Source organism: Camelus dromedarius, chromosome 4 (genome assembly GCF_036321535.1).
Source record: "Camelus dromedarius isolate mCamDro1 chromosome 4, mCamDro1.pat, whole genome shotgun sequence".
Taxonomy (NCBI): domain Eukaryota; kingdom Metazoa; phylum Chordata; class Mammalia; order Artiodactyla; family Camelidae; genus Camelus; species Camelus dromedarius.
This window is the reverse complement of record NC_087439.1, coordinates 44559634-44585458: the sequence shown is the minus strand read 5'-3', so window position 1 is coordinate 44585458 and position 25825 is coordinate 44559634. Positions and strand designations below refer to the sequence as shown.

At 40.1% G+C, this 25825-nt stretch overlaps 1 protein-coding gene across 1 annotated transcript in view; it reads left to right on the top strand.

Moving 5' to 3' along the window:
- Positions 1–25825, top strand: part of LRP2 (LDL receptor related protein 2) — a 181181-nt gene that overhangs the window by 114292 nt on the left and 41064 nt on the right. Inside the window, exons 38-52 of the mRNA XM_064484889.1 lie at positions 854–1042; positions 2881–3801; positions 3934–4099; positions 4752–4910; positions 6082–6368; positions 7080–7283; positions 8092–8334; positions 10724–10849; positions 11982–12101; positions 14497–14628; positions 16094–16295; positions 19706–20001; positions 21028–21544; positions 24523–24675; positions 25185–25355. Of these exons, the coding sequence (XP_064340959.1) occupies positions 854–1042; positions 2881–3801; positions 3934–4099; positions 4752–4910; positions 6082–6368; positions 7080–7283; positions 8092–8334; positions 10724–10849; positions 11982–12101; positions 14497–14628; positions 16094–16295; positions 19706–20001; positions 21028–21544; positions 24523–24675; positions 25185–25355 (3886 nt within the window). The remainder of the gene's footprint in view (positions 1–853; positions 1043–2880; positions 3802–3933; positions 4100–4751; positions 4911–6081; positions 6369–7079; positions 7284–8091; positions 8335–10723; positions 10850–11981; positions 12102–14496; positions 14629–16093; positions 16296–19705; positions 20002–21027; positions 21545–24522; positions 24676–25184; positions 25356–25825) is intronic.

Genomic DNA, 25825 nt, shown 5'->3' with positions numbered 1-25825 from the left:
TTGGGGTTGGACGCACTTGGCAAGAATACGTCATAGATGAAGCTGTGTACTGGATACAGAATCTCATTAGGAAGAACACAGTGTCACCTTGCCCCCCTCTTAGTGATGCTTAAGTTTAATCACTTGGTTAGGGTGGTCACTGTGAAATCTCTGCTTGTTTTTTTCCCTTTGTAATTTGTATGAAATCTTTGGGGTCACACTATGGTACCCCATGAATATCTTGTTCCCCAAGCACCTTTAATTCATTGGTTAGAGCCATTGATGACCCTTGTCTGGAATGATTATTTAATTGAGCATTACAAAATTGTGATTTTCTTGCTCTGCCGTTCCTTCTACATTCATCCTTCTATAAAAGAGACTGCTCCTTTTTTTTTCAGTTTATCTTTAAAAATAATTTATTATCATGTGGATAATAATTTAAAAAAATTCAGTGTAGAATCATTTAGCATAATTACTCTTTGGATGCTCCAGTTGATCCATTTTGGCCAGAGAGAACCTCTTGAAGTGGCTGCCTGTATTCTTTGGACATGATCTCATTAGTGTTGGAGTGCTTTCTTGCTTCTTGGTCCAGTAAATACGTTCCAGGCTCACCTTGTACCTTCCCTTCCCAAACCTATAATGAGCCATTTCTCCCAGGAGCCAGTGCTCTCTATTGTGGGAAGTGGTTTTTAGAAACTAAGATCTAGGGGTAGGTATGCTCATTGCAACTGGGAAACAAATAGTTCTATTTTGTAAAGGGGGCATGGTCGGAGTAGGGGGGTTGGGAATGAGGGTTTGAGAGAAAGGGCAGACATTTAAAAGTTCTAAGTGAAGCTAGAGCATTGTTTAATGATCTTTTCTTAACATGTTCCAGAGCGAAATGCACTGCACGTGGATGTGGATGTATCTTCTGGCTTTATTTATTGGTGTGATTTTAGCAACTCTGTGTCATCTAATAATGCAATCCGTAGAATCAAGCCAGATGGGTCTAGTTTTACCAACATCATTACAGATGGGATCGGAGAAAATGGAGTCCGGGGTATTGCAGTGGATTGGGTAGCAGGTGGGTAAGCCAAATAGTGATTTTATTAAAAAGCCCTTTTGTGTTTGCATCACTGTCTTATTTATGCTATAAAGTTAGCCTAACGTGTTACAGATCTGTTTTTCTAGGAGTTTTATTGAGATTCTTTAAGATAAATTGAATTGCACTTTTATAATAAACTCACAGACTTGTGTCTGTTAATGATAATGTGTTTCCTTTGACAGATTCATGATAGTTTATCTCATTTTCTTCCATTATTAACAGAATCAGAACTGTAGGCAAAATGTTTAGAAATATTAAATTATGTGGGTTTGTTTATTTCACACTTAGATTAGCATCTACTTTCTAAACTAGAAATGTCTAAATTTTCAAAGAGGAAGAGATATCCAAACATGATATAAGCCATGAAATAGCAATCGTTTATTTTAAAGCTGAGCAATTTTAGCTGCTGAGCTCTTAGTTGCTTTCTCATGTTAATGTATGAAAACTGTCTAGATCATTAGGCACTTTCTCTATTGTATTTATATTGAAATGCCTGATCTAATATTGCATTAACTTAGTTGTATTGATTCATATATTTAATTTCGAATTACCACTCATTTTTAATGATACACTGAAAAACAAATGCATTAAATGTGTTATAACTTTTAGAATATAATCCCATCATATCAATAGGTATCATTGTGTGTTATCAAGCTTGGTAAGTAGATATCACTTAGAAATATTAAAACATTATGAAAACCTATATACTATACTAATAGTTTATTGCAAATAGCAAACATGGTTAGGTAAGGCTTTAAATGGCTTCCTAAATTCCATTCCTGATTACAGACTTACTACATTATTTCTGAGAGTGTAGATAAAACAGAGGTCAACAGTCTATGACCTGTCAGCCACATGCAGCCCACTGCTTATTTTGTAAGTAAGGTTTTGCTGGAGTACAGCGATGCCCATTCTTTTACGTGCTGTCTATGGTTGCTTTAATGTTACAGTGGCAGAGCTGAGTACTTGTGAAAGAAACCGTATACTCTGCAAAGCCTAAAATATCTCCTATCTTCTGGCCCTCTAGAGAACTTTGCCAACCCTAGATTTACTGTTTGGTGTATAAATATATTTCAACTAGAGATAGTTAATGAAAAGGGTAGTAGATCAGTAACATATTACATCTTGACTCAGTTTCTCTAGAGCTGTTTGAGTCATATATGGGAACAAAATGGATGTGCCTTAGTAGCTGTGCAGTAGACTTCTGACTACATGGAATCAATATGGACTCCCTCTCTAGTCATTATACTGTCTTCACACCATGGTCTTTTTATTCTAGTATTTACGTTGTTCTGTAATGCCCAAGGGCAAATGGACTTTCGGTGACTTTAGAAGATCCTTGGGATGAAAACATCTACACTAGTTAGAATGACTAAGTATAGACCTCACGTTAATGCTAAACACAAAGAACATTTGATGACACAGATAACAACCTCAGATATTGCTGGCTCGCTCTCTCTGCTCTTTTCACCACGTTGGAGTAGAATGTGTGCCAGGACAATGAGTCTTTGAAGATATAGGTGAACATTCAGGTAGAAGAGGAAGGACATTCTGAAAAACACACCTTTCAGTAGAAAGTGGGTGATGATGTTTACTATGAATTCTGATCTGCTTTAGAAGCTAAAGAGAGGCACATTAAATTTGAAGAAACAATCTACTCAGTTCCTAAGGGTAAAAATTTATTTTTCTAAGCCTAAACTCAGATATTCATTTATCATCTTAGGCAATGTATACTGAACCAAACCTCAATCTTACAAAAGGTATGTTCTTCCTTCTTGGTTTTCCATTCATCAGCCTGCTTTTTTATTTTCCTACAGGAAATCTTTATTTCACCAATGCTTTCAGGTCTGAAACATTGATAGAAGTTCTAAGGATCAATACCACCCTCCGCCGTGTTCTCCTTAAAACCACAGTGGATATGCCCAGGCATATCGTTGTAGACCCCAAGAACAGATACCTCTTCTGGGCCGACTACGGGCAAAACCCAAAGATTGAACGTTCTTATCTTGACTGTACCAATAGAACTCTGCTTGTGTCAGAGGGCATTGCCACACCACGGGGCTTGGCATTGGACCATAGCAGTGGCTATGTTTATTGGGTTGATGATGCTTTAGATGTAATTGCAAGAGTCAGCATCGAAGGAGGGGAATCTCAAGTGATTCGTTTTGGCGGCCGTTACCCAACTCCTTATGCCATCACCGTATTTGGAAATTCTATCATATGGGTGGACAGGAATTTGAAAAAAATCTTCCAAGCTAGCAAGGAGCCACATAACACAGATCCACCAACAGTGATAAGGGACAATATCAATTGGCTAAGAGATGTGACCATCTTTGATCAGCGTGTCCAGCCCCGGTCACCAGCAGAGGTCAACAACAACCCTTGCTTGCAAAATAATGGAGGATGCATCCATTTCTGCTTTGCTCTGCCTGAATTGCATACCCCACAATGTGGCTGTGCCTTTGGGATCCTGCAAGGTGATGGCAGAAGCTGTGCCATTTCACCAGAAAACTTCCTCATCTTTGCCCTGGATAGTTCCTTGAGGAGCTTACACTTTGACCCTGAAGACTATAGCCTACCTTTCACAGAAATCAGTGTGGAAAGAAGGGCTGTGGCACTAGACTATGACAGCATAGATAACAGAATCTACTTCACACAATTTTTAAGGTCTGGAAAAGGCCAGATTTCCTATGTCAACCTGAATTCAGGGAGCATTTCTTCCACTGTTGTTGCTTCAGGTAAGAGCACTCTAAGTGTAGCTTATCTTGGAAGTAGACACAATGGGATCGACACACATGGATGACCCAGGGGTTCTAAAGTGCATATTGAGACTCTAACTCCTTTTTGTGTGTTTGTTGATGTGTGTCCAGACTTAGGGAGTCCTGATGGCATTGCCTTTGACTGGATCAATAGAAGAATTTACTACAGTGACTACACCAACCAGTCAATTCAGTCCATGGCCACGGATGGGTCTAAGCGCACTGTGATAGCCCGAGTCGAAAGGCCAAGAGCAATTGTGTTAGATCCTTGCCAAGGGTATGCCATGGTCTGCTTATTTCTGGAGGGAGAGGAGCTTGAAATTATCTTGTGTTCGTAGAAAGCCAGTGTTCTGCGGGCTTCTGACACTGCAGCCACAGGTCCAGGGGTGAAAGAGCATGAGCGACTCTACCCGGGAACTCCCATTCCTTCTGCTAGGAGGATTGGCAGCATACTGGGGAACCAGTGCTCTGACTCAGTAAATCCTTACTGGCCAAGTTCTCTGGGTGGGAGTGGAGTGGGTTTCACTTGCCATATAAATGTCAACTGACAGTTAAAGAATGCTGCTGTTCCTTTTTTTTTTTTTTTTGGAGCATAAAGGATGATTGATTTTTAACATTTTTTTAATTAAGTTATAGTCATTTTACAATGTTGTGTCAAATACCAGTGTAGAGCACAGTTTTTCAATTACACATAAATACAAAATAGAAACAGACCATAGACATAGAATACAAACTTGTGGTTGCCAAGGGGGCGGGGGGTGGGGAGGGACAGACTCGGATTTCAAAATGTAGAATAGATAAATAAGATTTTACTGTATAGCACAGGGAAATATATACGAGATCTTGTGGTAGTTCGCTGCTGTTCCTTCTTAAGGAAAAAGGATTGTGAGTTTCCTTGCGGTGAATTATGACTCCTTTTGGATCACTAGGTACATGTACTGGACTGACTGGGGTACTAATGCCCAAATTGAAAGAGCCACACTGGCAGGAAACTTCCGGCAATCTGTGGTGAACACTGACCTGGTCTGGCCCAACGGGCTCACTCTGGACTATGAAGAAGGCTTTCTCTACTGGACAGATGCCAATCTGTACGTGTCTTTGGTTATTCCCATGGGTGCTGATGAGATTTCTTCCTTCCACTTAAATAAAAAGGGATATAAAAGAGGGATTCCCATAATGTGGTGAAAATATAATATACCAGATAAATGTGGCCAAAATGTGGAGTCAGTTTCAGGAACTATATTCTAGCTTGGTGACTATACCTGTAAAAATTGATCTACATTGTAAGATTGAATAATTGTGAACTGAAAGGCATCTAAGGATGAATTACTTGAGTTACAACTATACTCAACTATAGTTAAAAATGTAATCATTCAATTTATAGTCTACAGGCCCCATGTAACTACCATAAAATATGAATGCCTTTTACATGCACACTGATAGTAAGTTTTCTCTGGGCTGTAGCATTCGGTGTCTCAAAAAAAATATTTTCCTTTGGTCTTTGTCTTTTAGTCACCTTCTCAAAAAAATTCTTTCTTCTTGTGCCAGCATCTACTCAGTCAATTTCATGGTGTTTTCCTTATAAACTCCTGTCAGCTCTAATTTTATATGTAACTCTCCAAATACTCCTGAAATTACTCACATTCCAATCATCCTCATGGTTGAAGAGATGAGATGATTTTGTTTATTATGACTGGTGTCTGTCTACATGTCAGGAATCTTAACTCTTCTTGCTCATTTTCTTATGATTTTGGTCTTGTGACACTGAAGCACCTAACAACCTCATTTTTTTCCTTTATTTTCTCATTTGAACCAAAGCAGTAATGTTTTGTATCTAAATTTGGATCATTCTAGGTAAATACCTCAAGGTAAATGACAAATGGAAAGTCATTAGAGGAGTGGGAAGGGAAAAGTAATTCACATTTTATTCAGTGACTACTATGAGCTAAACACCAAGTTCCATGCACGACATGTATTACTTCATAATACTCTCGTTTCGAATGTCAGCCTGGTTCCTTCTGTAGGATTGCCTGTGGGTTACATTAATATTTGGAAATCAATGGTGTATCCAGGCCATTGTTTGATAAGCAGGTTAAGTTCTCCCACTACCAGAAAAAAACATTTCTTGCTGCCATATGTTTCACTTGGAAAGAAAGTTAGGGGCTTATGTAAAGCCATGGTTGGGCCCAGGTATTGGGTGCCAGTTGAGGAACTTATTCTTTCTGGTTTTGAGAATTTTTTTTTCCATCTTTGTTTTAGGAAGAAGATTGAGCGCTGCACTGTAACAGGCATGGAGCGAGAGGTCATTGTCAGCAGAGTTGATTTTCCTTTTGGCTTGACTGTCTATGGCCAGTATATTTACTGGACTGACTGGAGCTCTCAAAAAATTTACAGAGCTAACAAATATGATGGGTCAAGTCTGACCGCAATGACCACGAGTCTTCCCTCCCTGCCTAAGGGTATTTGCGCTGTCGTGAAGGACCAACAGCAGTGTCACAATCCTTGCAGTCAGTTTAATGGGGGCTGCAGCAATATTTGTGCACCAGGTAAGGCATTGGCCGTGAAGGTAGAATCGTGGAGAATAATGATAATAATAACAACCAGCAGCGAAGGCTGATGGAGTATTCCACTCTCACAGGAGAAAAAATTCTCTTTGATTTCAGAGTAATTGATAAAATCGATTTCAGGATCTGTATGTTGAAAGGAAGACTTTGAAAGGTTTCTTTTCTACTCTATATTGAGCCTTCTTACAATGGCATTTTTAAATTAAGCTTGATGGAGGTAGAAAGAAAGATGTGGGTTTGGCTGCTGCACCTCAGGTCTTGAATTGGAATTTCATCGATGAGCTTATGTTCCTTATAAAAGGACTTCCTCCTTCCACTTAGGAGGTACTCTATAGTTTGGAATATTGCTGATGGTGTTTTAGAGTGTGATGTGACCTTCACAGTGTGTTCTATGGAGAACAACAGATTCATAGGAAGAAGTATCTTTTGATACTGTTGCTTTGCAGATTTTGCTGAGAAGGGAGAATCATTGCTAATGTTTCAGTGAAGATAAGAGATAGTTGTTTAAAGATTAGGGTGAACATATTAGAAATCGGTGGTGGTTCTTATTGACGGAAAACTGGCTCGGAAGTTTCCATGGCTCGTCTAATAGCACATTCAGTATAGAAGCTGTTACCAGTGCTATTCTGGAGGAGAAAATATGAGTTCTTGCTATATAAATCTTTTGCTTTTTCTGGGCCTACCCTTCTTCAGGTCCAAATGGTCCCGAGTGCCAGTGTCCACAAGTGGGCCGATGGTACCTGGCCAACAACAACAAGTACTGCATCCCGGACAATGGCACAAGGTGTGATAGTTCCAAGTTCACCTGCCTCAGTGGGAACTGCATCCCACAGCAGTTGAAATGTAATGACATCGATGACTGTGGTGACAGCAGTGATGAGCTGGAAACTCTCTGTGGTGAGTTGGACGCTTGGAGCTTTGGTTAGCACCTAACGATGTACCAAGTGTTTGGTCCTTTGGGGACTGAAAAACATTTACACTGATGCACTTTGCTTAAATCGCATGTGAGCTGATTTATATGCTGTGAAGCAGTGTATGATGCTTTCATAGGAAGTATCTCTGTAGTGGTTCAGAGCCATGGTGCTGGGTGCCATTCAATCTGTATAGCCCTGGGAAAGTCGCTTAGCCTTGCTGGGCCTCAGACGTCTCATCTGTGAGATGGTGCTGTCACTAGGGTTTTTGTGAGGAGTAAGAGAAACCGTATATGAAAACCACAGCACAGGGCTTGGTGACGTAGCATGGGACTAAGGGCTCACAAAGGTGATTGTTATCATTTTGTTAATTTTCATAGCAGAAGGATCATTCATTCAATAATTGTATTGAAATTACTTCCAATATTCAGAATTAGGAAGGCCTGAAGTTAGTTACCTTTTTCTAGTTTGTAGAGGGGCTAGAATTTCCCCAGAGAAATTGTGTTTGTACGCTTTAATGTGATTGAGATAAACTTGTAAACTGAGATGGGAGAGAAAGTGACTTTGTGATTTGCTTAAAACAGTTCATTTGCTAAAACCAAGCATACAACATATTTGCTTAATCTAACTAATTTAAAGTGTCATCTCACTTTGCATGCAGTGCGTTTTGCAGCTGTTTTTGCCTTGGAAGGTAAACCCAAAGTGTCTTATTTTATTTGATTGTATCTTTTTAGAAAATAGGACTACGGTTTAATCCAGAAGCTTCTTCAGTTTTTTTTTTTTCCTTCCCTTAGCATTTCACACCTGCCCTTCGACATCCTTCACCTGTGCCAATGGGCGATGTGTCCAGTATAGTTACCGCTGTGATCACTACAATGACTGTGGTGACAACAGTGATGAGGCGGGGTGCCTGTTCAGGGCTTGTAACGAAACCTCGGAATTTACTTGTCATAATGGAAAGTGCATCCCTCTTCAGTTTGTCTGCGATGGTATAGACCACTGCCATGATAATAATACTTCAGATGAGAAAAATTGCTGTAAGTTTGTCTTCGGTACTTATTGTGCTTTGGTCTTGAAGTCTTAGAGCACGGGAGATGGAATTTTTATGTAATGACATAAGATTTCTGAGAAAAAAAACCCATACTATTCATCTAAAACATAAATTTCATTGTAATACAGTCTACTAAGTGATTTTTAAAAACAAGTCTACCTAGTATTTGAATTATTCACCTAAATTTATGGATCCATGCAAACATTGACTTTTAACCGTAAATATTTTATGCTTGGTTTACATATCTGATTGGTTTAAAGCTTTACCAATCATTACCACCGAAAATTATTATATAAATGTGTTGTGGCTAATGTTTGTTGTGCAAAAAGCAATATGGTATGTTGTTGACTGAAATGATTTGTCTCTTTAGTTTTTCTGGTAAATTGCCTTTTAGTGAATTCATTTTTCCAAAATTTCTGGGATTTTGCGCTTAAGTATCTTGGGAAGACAAAAGAGCAGAGTATGAGCCCAAGTGTATTTTCAGTTTGGGTAGACTGATATGCTCTGCTGCTTTTGTAGGTAGTAACACACAATATTTAGTTATTTATTTTTTAATGGAGGTACTGAGGATTGTACCCAGGACCTCGTGCATGCTAAGCATGCACTTTACCACTGAGCTGTACCCTCCCCCCAAAACACAGTATTTATTTGAGTGTGCTTTTTTTTATCAACAAGTGGCCAATCTGTTTCATCCATCTCCCCCAACTTTTTTTCTGAGTATTTTAAAGCAACTCCTAGACATGCACGTCACTGATCAAGACATTTTGAAAAACAACTACCATGCCAGCATTAACAAAATCAACAATACTTAGTATCATTGAGTACTCAGTCCATCTTTAAATTTTATCACTTAAAACACGTCAACTATTGCTCTGTTCAAATTAGGATTCAGACAAGGTCTACACATTGATTTAGACTAGAATTTAGACCTAGAGGTTTAATTACATTAGACTCAATTCTTTGGGCAAGAACACTTCACAGGTGGAGCTATGTATTTCCTGTTGTAGCAAATGGTGAAGCACATGCTTGATTTTTCCCCTTTAGGTGAAGATGAAGTTAATTAGTGGATTTACAAGTCAGTCTGAGTCTTCCCGTAAGAAGTTCCCATCAACATTTCACCCAATGGTTTTGGCATCCCTGGGTGGTTGTTCCATAAATGCATTATTTCCTTAAGGGATACCAAATACGCATTTAAAACTTTGACTATTCCTTCCACACTTATTAACTGAAGTCCCATAAAGAAGAAATTTCCCTTATCAACTCTTTTGTTACCCTTAAATACAATTCTGCAGGGTAATTGTCTAATACCTTCCCTATAGTTGTCAGTTTTCAGAGTAATGACTTGATGACCAGTGAGTACTAAGTTTTTGATTGTAGTGGACAGAGCTATGAAATACAATTTTTAAGGAAAAAATTATATTGATATTTTCCATTTTAATTTGAGATAACAGGTTTTTCACCTTTTAGATTTTATAATCATGTCTCTTATGCTTAAAATCTTGGTTTCTAATAAGTGACATTAGCATAGTCATTTACTTGCTTTATTCTATAGTAATTTTAAAATGCCTATCATAGTCTCAAAATAACCACACAAATGTAATTAAAAATTTTAGGTCCTTCCTGTTCTTAGATTATTTCCCACTAGGGATATGCAGTCATTTGTTACTGTTTCCAAATTTTAGGAATTCCTTTCCTATATTCATTTTTTATTCTATTCTTTTTATTTATACAAAATAATGTGCAGGGTTTTATAATCAAAATTATACAAGGTACATTCACGAAAGTCTTTGATATTTGTCCTCCCAACCCTGCTGCCTCTGTAATCTTCTCAACCTGTTCATAGGGCTGATAATTTTCATTAGTTTATCTTTTTATTGCTGTTGCTTTTCATGTTAGCATTTCTCTCTTGCTAGACACACACACACACTCACATCGTCATTTTTCTTACACAAAAGATAGCCTATTGTTCTGCTTTCTTACTGTTCATATATCCTGGAGATCATACCTTCATTTCTTATCATGTTAGGGAGATCTTCTTCATTCCTTTTTATAGCTCCATATTATTCCATGCTGTGGAAATGCCATAATTTATTTAACCCAGAGTGGGGAGTCTTGCTGAGGCTATTCAACAATGAAAACAGGCAATTTAAACTACAAAGCAGCCCCCATTCTCCTCCATGATCTCAGTGTCACCTGGAAATATCTCTTTTTACTATAGAATCCATGGCATCACGTAAGTGTCATGGATCATACCTCTGTGATAGCTTAGTACATCCTACCCTCCTGGTGGTTTGATTCTGCAGTACATCTCTTAGTGTGACCATATATGATACATGTGTGGTGGGTATGTTCTAAATCTGGTTGTCTTTTTCAAGCTCATCGCACTTGCCAGTCCGGATATGTAAATTGTCTGAATTCAAGTGTGTGTATTCCTCGTACTTTCTTATGTGATGGAGACAATGACTGTGGAGATATGAGTGACGAAAACCCCATTTTCTGCGGTAAGATACACCTGCTTCTCTTTCTGTGCTTCCAGGGATGCACATCTTGAACTCATACAGAGACACATGGCCTGGTTGTTTGGGCTAATTTCAATTTCTCCTCTCAAATTGACCTTGTAAGTAGAGGCAGTAGGCAGTTACTTTAGGATGTGCTTGGAGGGGCATAAGAAGCCCCTTCTCTCTGCTCCCTGGCTGGACACCTGACTCTAAATATTTCTTCCAGAAACCACCTCTGCTGCCTAACCTGCTACAATTGAAGGCCTTTTGTCTTCAGGAACTCCAGGCAGAGCTTGCACATTAAGCCCTCATATTTACTCTTAATAGGTTTATAGTAGCCGTTAGTAACTGAAAGAATTTTCTGTCTTTTTCATATGTTTGACTTTCAGAAGCCTTTATTTCATATTTAGCAATTTGCTTCAATCAAATAATTTCCTGTGTTTATAGTTCAAATTAAAAGACCTTTCTTAAGCTCAATAACTTTGAGACTATTCCTGTAAATAGATGCGTACTTTAAGAATTTAGTAATTGTCAACAAGCCAGGCTACAGTCCAAGAGCAGGAGTCAGTTGTAAAAACAGTAGCAAGAGGAAGCAGAAAATCTAGAAAACACATCAGACCAGAACTACCTAATATTGTGCAACAAAAGCATCAATGTTCACATGTAGGCAGAGTCGTTTACTCAAATTACAAGGATGAATAAGAGCAGAACTTTGCTCATTCCCTAGAGTCATGGTCTAACATGGCTAAAAGGTTGTAGGATGAATTCAGATATGGTCATATTGTTTTTTGCTTTTCAGTGTAATTTATTTTATGTTATGGTAGAAAATATAGAACCAAGTCTTCTTTTATATGTAATTTCTGATGGCACATATCAAAAATGTAGTCTTTTGGTGTTGCCAACATATACCATTTATTTTTGGATTTCTGGAATTTAGGGAAAAAATCTGGAAAACCGGAGCAGTGTTGCTCTCCCATACTCTTCCCTCCTGACAGAGCACTTAGACAAAAACTCATTTCCCAGGCCTCAGTATTCCTTTCTTGGTAGCAGTTATCCAGTTCAGAGATAATAGGCAGATTAGAAAGACCGATTCTTGTGTGTTGCTTATGGGTTTTATCTTCTCTCCCTCCTCCAGTCTCTGAGACGTGCAACAGCAATGAATTCCACTGCGCATCTGGGCCCTGTATTCCTAGCTTTTGGTATTGTGATAAAGAAAGAGATTGTTCTGATGGCTCTGATGAACCTGCCACTTGTGGTAAGAGAGTGAACAAACATGAAAAGCACTGGGATGCAGCTGGACACCCTCTTGCAGCTGCTTGAGATGTAGACTCTGGTCCTGACCACTGAATGTGTGCACTGCCTGCTCCTCCTCTCAGCTGAAGTGCTGAGACCACTCAGCAGACAGTCACTAGAAACCTGGGGCACTGGGAGGGTTGCTGGGCAGGAAACGGAGGTTGCTGATTGATGTGGATAAAAAGAGAATATGTGGGTGATGCACCTCCTACCAGCCTGGCTTGTAGAACTCAACTAATGATAATTGACTCTGAATTGGAATTTTGAAATTTGACCGAGTTCTGACCCCTAAGACTGTGGGAGGAGCCAAAAGTGATTGAAATCATCATAAATGTGGAGAAGGGGCATATTAGGAGCGCATAGTTCTTCCTGTTCTGTCTGTGTGCCAGCTTAGGAGGTAAGGTCTCCCGGCCATCTGAGCTTCCTGAGATGGTGGTTGTATTCCTGGAGGCAGTTGTGTATTGTTTATGTTTGAAGGCTGCTGTTTTCCTTTGCAAGTCCTAATCTATATCCATACACAATCTTTCTTTTTTACATAAAAAGGTACAGTATTCTACATTGTTTTTTTTGTCTGTCAATAAATCACACTGCTGTATAGGGGTCAGCAAACTATGGCCATGGACTAGCTGCCTGACTTTATAAATCAAGTTTCACTAGAATGTAGCCACATCCTGTCTATGGCCGCTTTTGTGCTGTGAAGGCAGTGTCAGGTAGGTGTGACAGAGAACATGCGGCCTGTAAACCTAAAATGCTATCTGGTTAAGAGAAAGTTTGCTGTCCCCTGTTATAAAGTCTTTATACTGCTGGTTAGTGGCTGTATAATATTCCATTGAGTGGTTATATTATCATTAACTGCCTCTATTTTAATTTTTTTTTACTGTATTATAAATATCACCACAGTAAGTACCATGATATATAAAACTTTTTTTCTGGAGGGTTGTTTTCTAAAGGCCATTGGTCTAATTTTGCAGCTGAATTCAGACTATTTTCTATTCCTATTTTCTCTCTGCTTCAAACTCTGTGACTAATAGAGAGTAGTATTTAAAGTGCTTTGTCAAGTTATTTTTCCCCAATGCTGAGAGTTTTGTAGAAAACAAAGGACACATAGAATTTTGAGGATTCATAAAGGAAACAATTAACAACTGTTAGGTGGATAGAATAATCATAGAGATTGGTTTAGATGTGTGAACTATTGGTTCAAATATATGAAGAATAAATATAGTTTCCAAACTTCTCCATGGGAACCAAAGTCATAGTAATAGCAATTAGTAATAGCTGTTTGACATATTTAAATTAAAATAAATGCAGGATCTAATATGAATGCATTCTCATAATATGCAGAGGTATTAATTGACATACAGTGCTGTGTAAGTTTAAGGTAGATAGCGTAATAATTTACATACATCATGAAATGATTACCACAATAAGTTTAGTGAACATCCAATCCACATATAACATTTTAAAGAAAGAATAGGATGTGTACAAAAGAGTAAAATCCTGCCTGGGGGTTGTAGGTATAGCTCAGTGGTAGAGCACATGCTTAGCATGCACGAGGTCCTGGGTTCAACCCCCAGAACCTCCATCAAAAAAAAAAAAGGGTAGTATCCCCTTTTCTTCACCCTTCTCCAATCCCCTCACTACCCAGACATAATCGTTATTACGTGTGAATTCTTCTTTTTTTATATATACATCCTAACATGTGGTTTTTAAAACACTAATGGGACCTTACTATTTATATTTTTCTGCAGTTTGCCCCCCACTTTTTTTTTTTTGAGCTTAACAACATCTTGTCAGCATGTTAGAAAATACAGCTCTACCTCATTTCTTTGCATGTTGAATATTGCTTTAAAGTATCAGGTTCCATGTGTTTTTATCCCTTTCCTGACTGAAGGTCGTTTAGGTTGTTTCCATTTTTTTCACTGAGACATAATGCTGGAATGAACGTCCTTTTAAAAGCTTTTTCCTGCATATATGGAAAGATTCTTACAGGCTAGGTTTCTAGGAGTAGTGTTCCTGTGTGATGGGGATATGTTTCTTCAAAAGACTGTATTGATACACACTCCTTTCTCACCAGCTTATGAAAGGTCATGTTTTTCCTTATTATCATTCCTTCTTGTTATTATTCTACTGTATTTTTAATATTTAGCATTTAATTTTCTTTTGCCCTTGGCTAATTTTCAGGAGTCTCTGGGTTTATGGACATATGACAACTTGATTAGTTGAACAGGGACATGTGGGGATGTGATTAAATAATTCTAATTGGTGTTCTAGACAGCCCATGCTATCGTAGGCTTCTCTCAAGATTTCTGGACTACAAACCACTCTTCTCACCAAGGGTGCTTTTTATCTTTTTGCAGAGTATTCTGAGATAACATGCTCAAGTGATGAATTCAAGTGTGACAGTAACAGGTGCATCCAAATAGAGTGGGTCTGTGATGGTGATAATGACTGTGGGGACATGAGTGATGAGGACGAAAGACACCACTGTGGTAAGTGAAACCAATTAATTCCTCTGCAGCATCACATTCCAGGGAAACTCAGCAGATTTTTTTTTTTTTTTTTTTTTTTTTTTTGTCGTTGGAGAGTATGGTTGTCAGACAGATTCCTCTTTAATTGAATGCACGTGGACAGAATGTTACCTTTATTTTCACTCAGGAATGTTTGATATCATCCACTTAATGCTTTAAAATGATGAAAAAAGATTTTAATGTTTGTTTTTCTCTGTAATATTTAGATAATGGAAATAATGTCCTACATTTCTAGAGCGGATAAAGAGAACTCAGTTAGCCTCTCTCTCTTTTTTTTTTTTTTTTGGCTTTTTAAAACATTTTTCTTCCTATTGAAGTACAGTTAGTTACAATGTATCAATTTCTGGTGTACTGCACAGTGTCACAATCATGTATTCACATACATACGTTTGTTTTCCTGTTTATTTGCCACTCTTAATGGCAGCTTTAATAATGTACCTCCAGTTTCACCTGTTACCTTAGAGCTGTTTGGGGGAGGAGGCAGGGGGAGGATTATTCCTTGTAAGTGAATTATGGAAAAGACTGTGGGACACCGTTTTCCGTTACCAACAGAACTTAGAACTATTAGCTGAGGTGTCTTAGAAGAAAGTCTTTTCATGCCAGAATAATAAAAGCAATGTCTCCGTGATCGTTACCTCCTTTGTCCCTGGCTTTGGTGGCAGTCCATACATAGTTCCACATAGACTCTATGAAATGGGTGGTTGGCAGCTGCACATACATGGACTATCGCATGTGCTTTCCCCCCATATCACCAAGACCCCCGTCCTTTTGTTTCCTATTCACCCACAAAGAGATTGAATAGAATACTTGTATTTCATTCTGCAGGCTTTAATGATTATATGATAGCATCTTAGCTCTTCCCTAATAGTATCATGGTTTCTAACTCTTAGTGATGTGAGTTCCTCCCAGATACCTACCTTTTTAGAAAGCCTTAACTTTTTAGAAAATCCTATGACTTTGAGCTGTCTAGTCAACCTTCAATTTTTCTCATCTGTAGAACTAGCATAAAAATGCCTGTCTCACATTGTGTTTGTGTAATTATACTTTGTAAACTAAAAAAATGTTACCAAAAGGAAGGGATTTTTGGTATCCAGTTACTAAGAGGTGCGTCATTTTCTATAGCCCTGAGGGAAAAATATGACCTTGCATTAATTTTTGGAAAACTAAGTGAGGTGTTTTATTATCTTTATTTTTACTTCTGAAAAAATTCCAAGGTTCAAAGCAATTAAAACACAAGTTTTGGAGGTATTTTTATTATGACCTATTATTGTAACCATGTGATTTGTCTGCGTATTTCTCCCTCATTTTCTCTCATCCCTCAGAGTGTTATGTAACATAAAGCCAAGACAAATAATGGTTCAGAATGAATCTGAACGCTAGACCGAGCTCTCGTGTGGTTTCTGATTCTCGTGTGGTTTGGTTTCAGAGAATCACAGCTGCTCCAGTTCCGAGTTTCACTGTGTAAATAGTGTGCCCCCATCCAGGAGGTGCATTCCTCAGTCTTGGGTTTGTGATGGCGATGCCGATTGCTCTGACGCCTATGATGAGCACCAGAACTGCACCAGAAGAACCTGCTCTGCAAACGAATTCACCTGCACTAATGGACTGTGTGTCCCGGACTGGTTCAGGTGAACTGGGGATTAAATGATTTACCAACAAACCTCCAATGTCCATGAGGCAGGACTTACTTATCCATTAAGAATGGTGCACAGTGCCTGGGCCCATGATACTTTTAGTGGCCTATGAAAATGTTTAGATTTCTTTTAAAATCAAAGGAAAAAAGGAGAAAATTTAGATCAAAGGAAGTATTTTAAAACCAAATAATATATCTGCCTTTATGCCAATATGGTCATTAAATATAATTTTAATTATTTTTATGGAGGAAGGGTCCCATGAAGGCAAAGACACCTAGGGTCCATGAAAGTTATAATGTGACCTTGCACAGAGGGCCAGAGAGATGAGTGAAGTGGGCTTGATATTAAAAAATTCTTTCTTGAGGCAGGTGACCCTCTTGGTCTCCCACTTGGAGGCACGGGTACAGGAAATAATTCATTCTCTTCTCTCTGCTAGCAGCAAAATAACAGTGCAAGCATGGAAGTGAATGGAGATTGGCACTAAGGCTTGGTGTCAGTGAGACAGCACAGACAGGCAGGTGCGGTGACCTGAGAGCACGTGTTCCAGCTGAAAGATGCAGACACTAGTCAGCATCATTCGTTTTGAGAGAAATTGGGAATCTGGATTTTTCATCAGAGTATTTTTCTGATTTTAAATGCTGGACACAAATTTTTAAAAAATTTGAGAATACTGTGTCAATGTCAGACAGGTTCAGCTCACAGGCTTCTGGTTCTAGGACCTCTCCTGTAATTCTCTGTTGGTTGATTTCTTATCACTTTCTCCAAATGGGCCATTCCAAAAGGTTTATCCTTTTTTTCAGTGCCCCAACGTTGTGCTATCCGCACCTAGCAAATTTTTGTATATAGAAGGAAACAGAGAAGGAAAATGATGTGTAGGTTTTAATCCTGATGGACTAGCAGAATACTGAGAGAATTACCAAAAGTTGGGGAGTCCAGAAGGGAGCTCAAGGTGGAAGGTGAGTGTAGGGCTCCCTGAAGTGAAAGTGTGTATTAGACATTTGGACACGTGAAACTGGAGCCAAGAAGAGATATTGCATGTGCCAAGGACTGGGATGGTAAAGGACACACATGTTTATTGAGAGCAGCTGTCAGCTTAAGTACGCTTGGGAGTGAGATGGAAAAGATGCATGACCAGGCACAAGGTCAGAGCAGCCGAGCTTCTGGGACCGTTTGCTTTGAGGTAGGCAGTCCCCCAGTGGGCCCCGACGTCCTGCTGGAACACTGTGTGGTGCAGAATTGTGAGTTCGAGAAAGGGGTCCTGAGGAAACCAGGAAAGGGTCAGGCTGCATGAGGAGCAGGGACTTGGCATTGTGACTTGTGACTGAAGAATTGTAGGGATTAAAGGAGCAAATAAATGTCTTCTAGAAAGCAGACTTATGTGGGATGACTCGTGTCCCTTCAAGGACCCAGCAGACATTGCTGGGAGGTGGTGATTTGAACATTAAAACCTGAAGATGTTCGGAGACAGAAGGAACTCCTTACATAGTGAAGTAACATTTAAATGTGCTTTGTCTGTTTGTAACTCATATGGATGAGATCATCGATGTTTAATTTTTGTTGATGGAAGTGAATAACCTTTATCTATATATTCTCCCTCTTTCCTTGAGAGTCCTACTATGCTATACTGCTCTTTGGTTCTTCTGAATTTAGGAAATATTTAATACCAGCAGTCTTAGATATATTCTGAAAACTTAGGTGCAGGATCTAGGGAATAGAATTAAGTTTGGTCTTGATTTTGATCAGACTCTAGATTATCTCACTACTCCCTTTCTGAGCTTTCTAAACGCTGCTTTCATTATTTCTCTGCTCTCACAGCTGACTTACCCCTGCCCCATCAGACTTAACTAACTTCGTTCATCTTTTCTTTCTTTCGCTCCGTCCCTCACTTCCCTCCCTCACTCTGTCCTTTCTTCTCTCTTTTCTCTCTCTCTCTCATTCTCCCTTGACCCCATGAGCTTTCTCAGATGCTTTTGCCAAGGTCTATGGCAGAAGAGAAGAAATGGTATATATCTGAAACCTGAAATATAAGATTTTAAATTTCTCCAAACTCTGTTTGCCTGGAGTGCTGTTAAGCACTCTATTAACCTGCTCCCTCTTGCTGCCTGGCAGAATGTGTGCTCCCCGATTTGGTACAGGGGATCATTTCTCCTATTGACTTTGTTTCTCTTGGCTCTTTACTGATGCTGCTGAAGAACCTGGTTAAGACGGGGTTGTGAGCAGCTTGCTGGAATACTGACCCACAGTTGTGTCTAAAAACATGGTGACTTGCTGGCCTAAGTGACTCTTTTTCCCTCATGTGTTGAATCTAAAGTAGACAAAAGGAAGCATTGGTGTCTCATGTCATTTGGAGATGAGTTAAACAGCTACCAGGAGACTGAATGGGGCTGAACCAGCCTGCTTTGTTCACACCCTTCTTTACAGTTTCATGCACATATTTTGGTCTAAATCAGATTGAGAGTGCCCAGGTTGTGGACGGCATTGCTGACTGGCAGCACTGACCATAGATCAGTTGTTCAGTTGACTGTATTCAGCTTTGGTACCTTAATGTTCTGCCTCTAGATCCTAAGCCCTCCAACATAAATTCTTTTATGAATGGCAAACATTAGCTTTGCCAAGCCTCATCCAAGCTTTCTTTATACTGATACTTGAGTTTTGTAACTGTCAGTGGGGCCCCCTTCAGTAATCATGATTTTCATGGGCTCTTGGAATATTGTGGAAAAAGAAGACCAGTCTGGCTCACAGAATTTCAGGAGACTATCTTGTGCTCCTGGTGCCTAGGAATATTAGGGCCCCAAATAGCTTCTGGGACTATAAAATGCCTTCTTCCGTTGCCAGTATTCCATACTAACCTACTAGTTTTCCCTCCTTCCCATCACTGTAACCACTGACATCTCATGGTAGGTGGCAGGAGTATTATAAGGAAAGATGGAAGACATGGGGCTGTCAATGTAAACATTACTCCGATTGGAAGACAGCATTTTCACCTGGGTACAGGCACTTGTAGCATAAGGCTGCCCAGGATATTGGCTGGGCCCAGAAACTGTCTCATTATCTGATGAACAGATCTGATGAGCACCAAAAATGTAAACGTTGTGTTTAATTAATTTGTCAACTGAAGAAAAAAAATGAATGCAATTATTTTGAATAGTTCTAGGCCTACATTTCCCATGGTGGCCACCAGCACCTGGGGAAGTTGTATAGAATGCTAAATATTAGATTCTTCTAGAGCTAAAGATGGGTGGGGTAGATGAAGATTCTAGGGTAGAGGGGACTAAGGTCATTGGTGACTTTGTTGAAATGGATGACCTGGCATTCAGTTAGGAGAGGAAGCAAAGCCCCAAGTGGGTGATGGTTGAGACTTGTTGTCAACGTCTTCAGGAGTGGTGCTGGGTCTCCTAACACAGGTGTGACCGGCGCAATGACTGTGGCGACTACAGTGATGAGAGGGACTGCACGTATGCTACCTGCGATGAGCACCAATTTACCTGTCAGAACGGGCTCTGCATTAGTAAGGCCTACGTCTGCGATGGGGAGAATGACTGTGGAGACGACTCTGATGAGCTGGAGCACCTCTGCCACACCCCAGAGACCACCTGTCCCCCTCACCAGTTCAGGTGTGACAACGGGCACTGCATCGAGATGGTGAAAGTCTGCAACCAACTAGATGACTGTTTAGACAACAGTGATGAGAAAGGATGTGGTGAGTCTAACAGAAGATCTGGGAAAAGGAAAACAGGGAGCCTGAATGTGGGTTCTCAACCCTTTATGATTTATCAGGACTTCACAGTTGGTCCTCTAAGTAGAACATTGCCAGAAAATTCCTCTTGCTTGTCCATCAAAAGGCAAGGATTTCTTGGTATGTAAGGTTAGTCACAAACATTTTTGGATTAATTCATCAGTTAGGCAGTTGTCACAGAGAACAAGAAATGAACGAATTCAGGCCTTCAGTGTCTAACAGCAGACGGTGCGGATTCTCTTTGAACTCTCATGATGACTTCTTGCCTGAACTGCCCTTCTGCTAGGATTCCTTAGCCTGTGCTTAATTTTCATCCTCAGGTGACTAAAGGGGAGAGTTTTATGCCCCAAGCCCCACAAGTAAACCAGTGTCGAATTTATAAAATATAGAATTCTTAACAAAGTTCTCCCTACTTTGTAGATAGTTTTTGGTTGAGCATGGCCATGCGTCACAGAACCAGCCAGACGTACCCCCTGGGGTGGTGGGTGCCTCATCCCATTTGTGAGAATCGAAGGAGCACATGTCTCCCAGCTCCATGTTCAGTGACATCACACCTGGAGCCTGAAATTGGCCATGGTGTGAGTCGTTGCACCACCAAAATGGAGGACGCTACAAATCTGAGCATTTTGCCCCCCAGAGGCTTGTTTTCCTAGCACACCACCTTGTGGGTTCTTCTGTTCTTTTCTCCTCTGTACTACTCTTTTACTTTTAAATTTATCGACTAAAGAAGATTGCCAGGAATAGGATTAGAAGTCAAACTTGTTGGCTGCATTAATTGTTAAAACCACTGGTGAAGGATCAAGCTGGGAGGAAGTTGAATAAGAGTGACTTTTGACTAATTCCAGCCTTTAGAAATCCTTTCTTATCTGTCTTCTTTTAGCGTGATTCCTCAAGAATTGGGTCTGTCCAATGGGCAGGTTGACTTTGGACTATTATGGTGGATCCACTTCTGACATTTTAGGTTCTCTGATAACTGTCTTTTACCTACAGGTGTTAACGAGTGCAATGATGCTTCACTCAGTGACTGCGACCAAAACTGCACAGACACCTTAACCAGCTTCTATTGTTCCTGTAAGCTTGGTTACAGGCTGCTGCCTGACAAGCGGACCTGTGTTGATATTGATGAATGCAAGGACACACCCTTTGTCTGTAGCCAGGAGTGTGAGAACACCTTGGGATCTTACATCTGCAAGTGTGCCCCAGGCTACATCCGCGAACCAGATGGAAAGAGCTGCCGGCAGAACAGCAACATCGAGCCCTATCTCATTTTTAGCAACCGTTACTATTTGAGAAATCTAACCATAGATGGGTCTCTTTACTCCCTCATTTTGCAAGGACTGGGTAATGCTGTGGCAGTGGATTTTGACCGAGTAGAAAAGAGATTGTACTGGCTTGATATAGAGAACAAAGTCATTGAGAGAATGTTTCTGAATAAGACAAACAGGGAGACAGTCATAAAGCACAATCTACCAGGTACAGAAAGTCTGGCTGTCGACTGGGTTACCAGGTAAGAAAATGCTGAGGAGCTTTTTCAAAGTTTAAAAGTTTTTTGTTTTTTAAAAAATATTCTAACCATGTTTTCATTTTAATAGGGAACTGATCTTTTCAACTGGGGTTAATGGGTGGATGCATCTTAATGCTTCTGCATGTTTTTTTTTTCCTCTTCTGAGCACCAATAATCAGATGGGATACCACAGAACCTCAAATCAACTGATTTGAAGAATTTATGGTATCAGTTTCATGGGGAGGGGCATCACAAAGGAGGAAAGAGCTGCTATTACTGACCACTTAATTCACTGAAGATGTGAAGGAATGATTCACACTTTCATTGGTGCATTCAGTCATTTAAAACTGCCTCCTAAGTACCTCCTGCATGCAGGTGCTGAGCCAGGCTCCACCAACACAGACACAGCCCCTGCTTACCTGGGTTCACAAACTTGCTTGCAATGCTAGTCATTCCCAGCCTGGGCTGGTTATTAAATAGAGAATGGCTAACTTGAAACTGTGAGCGTCTGTAAGGTAGACAAGTGATATTTTAATTAAACTATACCATTTCAACCACACTTTTTAACATCTCTTCTGAAGATTGAATCTATCAGATACTTGGCAGCATCAGGTAGTTGGCTTTGTGGTGGACATGACGCTGCGGGCACTTGCTGCTGTCAGCCCAGACCTACAGAGGACTTCTGCACATCTTCTCTATTTGACTATCTTCAGGGTAAAGATCCTAAGATAGGGGATGGAGAATTTGTTCCCTAGTTCTACCTGAATAGTAGCTGGTCTGCCATAGGTGCTCAATAAGTGCCTGCAGAATAAATAAAATACTGACTGTGAACATAAGTACTTTATATGTAGTGGCTCTACTAGGTGTCAGAAAGCATGGTGATTAATGATTTGCAGGAACAGAACTAATCCTAGTACTGTTCCTGTCTCATCCTTTGCTCCAGTGCAGGGACGATAGTATTTTAACCTTGATACTGTCTTTCGGTCCTCTTTCTCCCAGACTGTTCAGATGGTATTTTCCCCTGGACATCAGCTCCTTTCCTCTCCCTCTGGGCATATTCTTGGCTAGGAGAAAGGATTAGATACCTGTGTGGTAGTGAGGAAGATGGAACAAAAAAAGCCTAGGGTGAGGGTAGGATAAAATATCCCATGAGCGAGGCATTTTCTCAGATGTTCAAGAAGGAGCACAACCAGGCTGAACAGTCCTTAAAACTCAGAGGCAGAATAGACCTCAGTTACATATACAATAGTAGTGGACAGCTCAAAGATACAAATTACATTGAGATTTGACAGTTTTCCTAATATCGATAAAATGTCACAGCTAGCCCAAGGATGTCTGATTTCCAAAGCCCTTACACTTGAAATACTAGTTTTTCAAAGCACTAATATGCACAATGGAAAATTGTGTTGGCTCTCTGTCCTCTTAATTTTTCCCATAGTGGAGATGGAGTGTCTCCTCGATATTCTGTTCACAGGGTCAGTATTTTGACTGTGGAATGAAAAGAAATTAATGAGTTGGCAGTAAGCTCAACAGAGCAGAGTGCCCTGTGGTGTAGCCAGCCTTGAATTCCTGCTCTACCTCTTACTAATCATACAACCTCTGGGCCTCAGTAGCCTCATTGAGAAAACAGGAATAATAATAGCACCTACTCCTAGGGTTGTTGTGATCTTAAATAATGTAATACTTTAAAAAAGCCCTTAGCCTCGGACCTGGCATTTAATAAATAGCTGCTGTTATTATTGCTGTTGTTAGCCTCTACGATTGTGGAATGCAAGATTGTGGCCATCTCATTCATCAGGATTTACCCAACTGAAGTAAATGGCAAGGCTCGTGCAGTTATGCATCCTCATTCCCTCATCCTCAAGTCTACCAAGATGCTGCTGTCCTAACAGCTAAATACACTGACACCAGCGTGGTTGGATCAGGCTTACCTCTTGCAAGGAGACCCTGGGGCCTTTTAGAAGGGAAATCATTCCAGTGGGAATTACTATCAGATTCTAAATGACACTCATTCTGGGGTATTGAACCCTTTTGTAGAGTTATGGGTGCTTTAAGACTCTGGTGAAATCCGTGGACCCCTTGCTGGATAAAAGCACTTATCAAATTTATGTTCATACAATTTTGCATCACTTTTAGAGTCGACACAAACCACCCCCCCCAGAGCCTAGGTGACCCTGATGTCAGGTTAAGAACTCCAGATTAAAAACTCCTGCCTTACAGAAAAAAAAATGGATTTTTTTTTTAATTTTAAAAATTTATTTTTTGGAGTGGGAGGTAGTTAGGTTTATTTATTATTTTTGGTGGAGGTACTGAGGATTGAACCCAGGACCTTGTGTGTGCTAAGCATGCATTCTACCACTGAGCTATACCCGGCTCCCTTAAGTGGATTTTATTGAATAGCAATATATTTAGAACTGAAATATCCTTGAGGTAAGAAAGTCTAGTAAGTTTCTAAAGCTTTTTAAGTTTGATTAAGTTAAACTCGGTACAGGATAAGGAACTCATTTTGCCAGCCTAATCAGACAGGGCCAGGGATGGGTCATGTTTATCTTTATCTTAAGGATGCTGTGATTCTGAGCTCCCTTGTGCAGTCTCAGTGATACACTTAGACAAGTCTGTTTTCTCAACTCCACCATTTAAACTATAGTTCATGACACTCATTGCTCTCACTTCTGCCTCCTTGCTTCTCTAAAGCCTGGAGCATTGCCTGGGAAAGATGCCTTATGCTGCATGAAACAAGTAAAGCCAGAATCCTTATGTGAAGTGTGCCCCAGAGTTCCCCATGTGATATCACCTTACAGTGGGAGGTGTCGCACACATTCTTGCATCTTTTGTTGCCTCATTGCAGGAAGCTCAGTGGTTCTTCCACTTGCCGTTGTTTGTCTGGGGGAAAAGTGCTTGGATAGGAAATTGGGTGGCTACATGCGCAGTGTTTCCCAAGTGACAGGGCTGTAACTCCTGGCTCTCCTCTTCATTTTCAGAAAGCTCTATTGGGTGGACTCCTACCTGAATTGCCTTTCTGTCTCTGACCTCGATGGTCGATACCGCCGCAAGCTGGCCGAGCACTGTATGGATGCCAACAACACCTTCTGCTTTGATAATCCCAGAGGAATTGCCCTTCACCCTCAGTATGGGTACTGTCTCCCTGTAATCTTGGGCTCTTCTTTCATGCCCTTATTCCACCTCTGTTACCAAAGTGGCTGTTCACGTAGTGATCCCAAGGCCAATATCTTGCTGGAATTTGTCTTCTGCTTTTCCTACCTGGTAAATGTTTTAGTATAATGGGTAGAAGCACAGCTTTTTCAAATGATATTCATCAGCTATTCTATTTTCTTTGCCATGACACACCTTTTCACTTTTCAAGTCACATATTTTGGCTGCATGCAGGTAAATAATGTTAAAAAAAAAAAACACCTTTACTGGACTTACCATGTCAAATCCACTGAAATCCCCAGCTAATCATGTTCATTCTTGAGCATTTCCTGTACATCATCCCCTTTTACATTATTTTCTGTTAGTTTTCTTCCCTTTCTGAAAGGCTCTGTAGGATATAAACTCTATTTCTCTAATTGGAGAAGAGCTATGTCTTTGCTGTTGAGTTCTTTTGGCTTTAAGGACTGACCCTTTGTGTTTGCTCCAACAGGTATGTCTATTGGGCAGACTGGGCTGACCGAGCATACATTGGGAGAGTAGGCATGGATGGAACCAGTAAATCTGTGATTATCTCCAACAAGATAAAGTGGCCCAATGGCATCACCATTGATTACACCAATGATCTGCTCTACTGGACAGATGCCCACCTGGGTTACATTGAGTACGTATATAGAAAAGAATAAAACAAACTGGGTAACTGGTCCAGACACCAGGGCTTGTTGCCAGTATGTTATTCCCAGGCAGCTTCTAACTGGCCTGTGTATTGGAAATCACTCTAAGGCCACTTCCAACTAAATTGCCTATAGGTGAGGGGGTGGGTATAACTCAGTGGTAGCGCATACTTAGCATGCAGGAGGTCCTGGGTTCAATCCCCAGTACCTCTATTGTAAAAAAAAAAAAAAGTTCCTATAGGCAATTCTCCGAGCTCTGTGGTTTGGTGCAGTAGAAAGCATGTGAACTTTGAAGTCATACAGATCAGGTTTTTATCTTGGTGCTTTTACTTCTTATCCTCCTAAAAGTAAGGAGCTAGTAATCTTTCCCCTGTGGTAGTCAGCTTAGTGCTCAACTTATCTTAATTTCCTTATCTCTTTACTTTACCCTTCTCTACCAAATATATGACTAATAGATTTT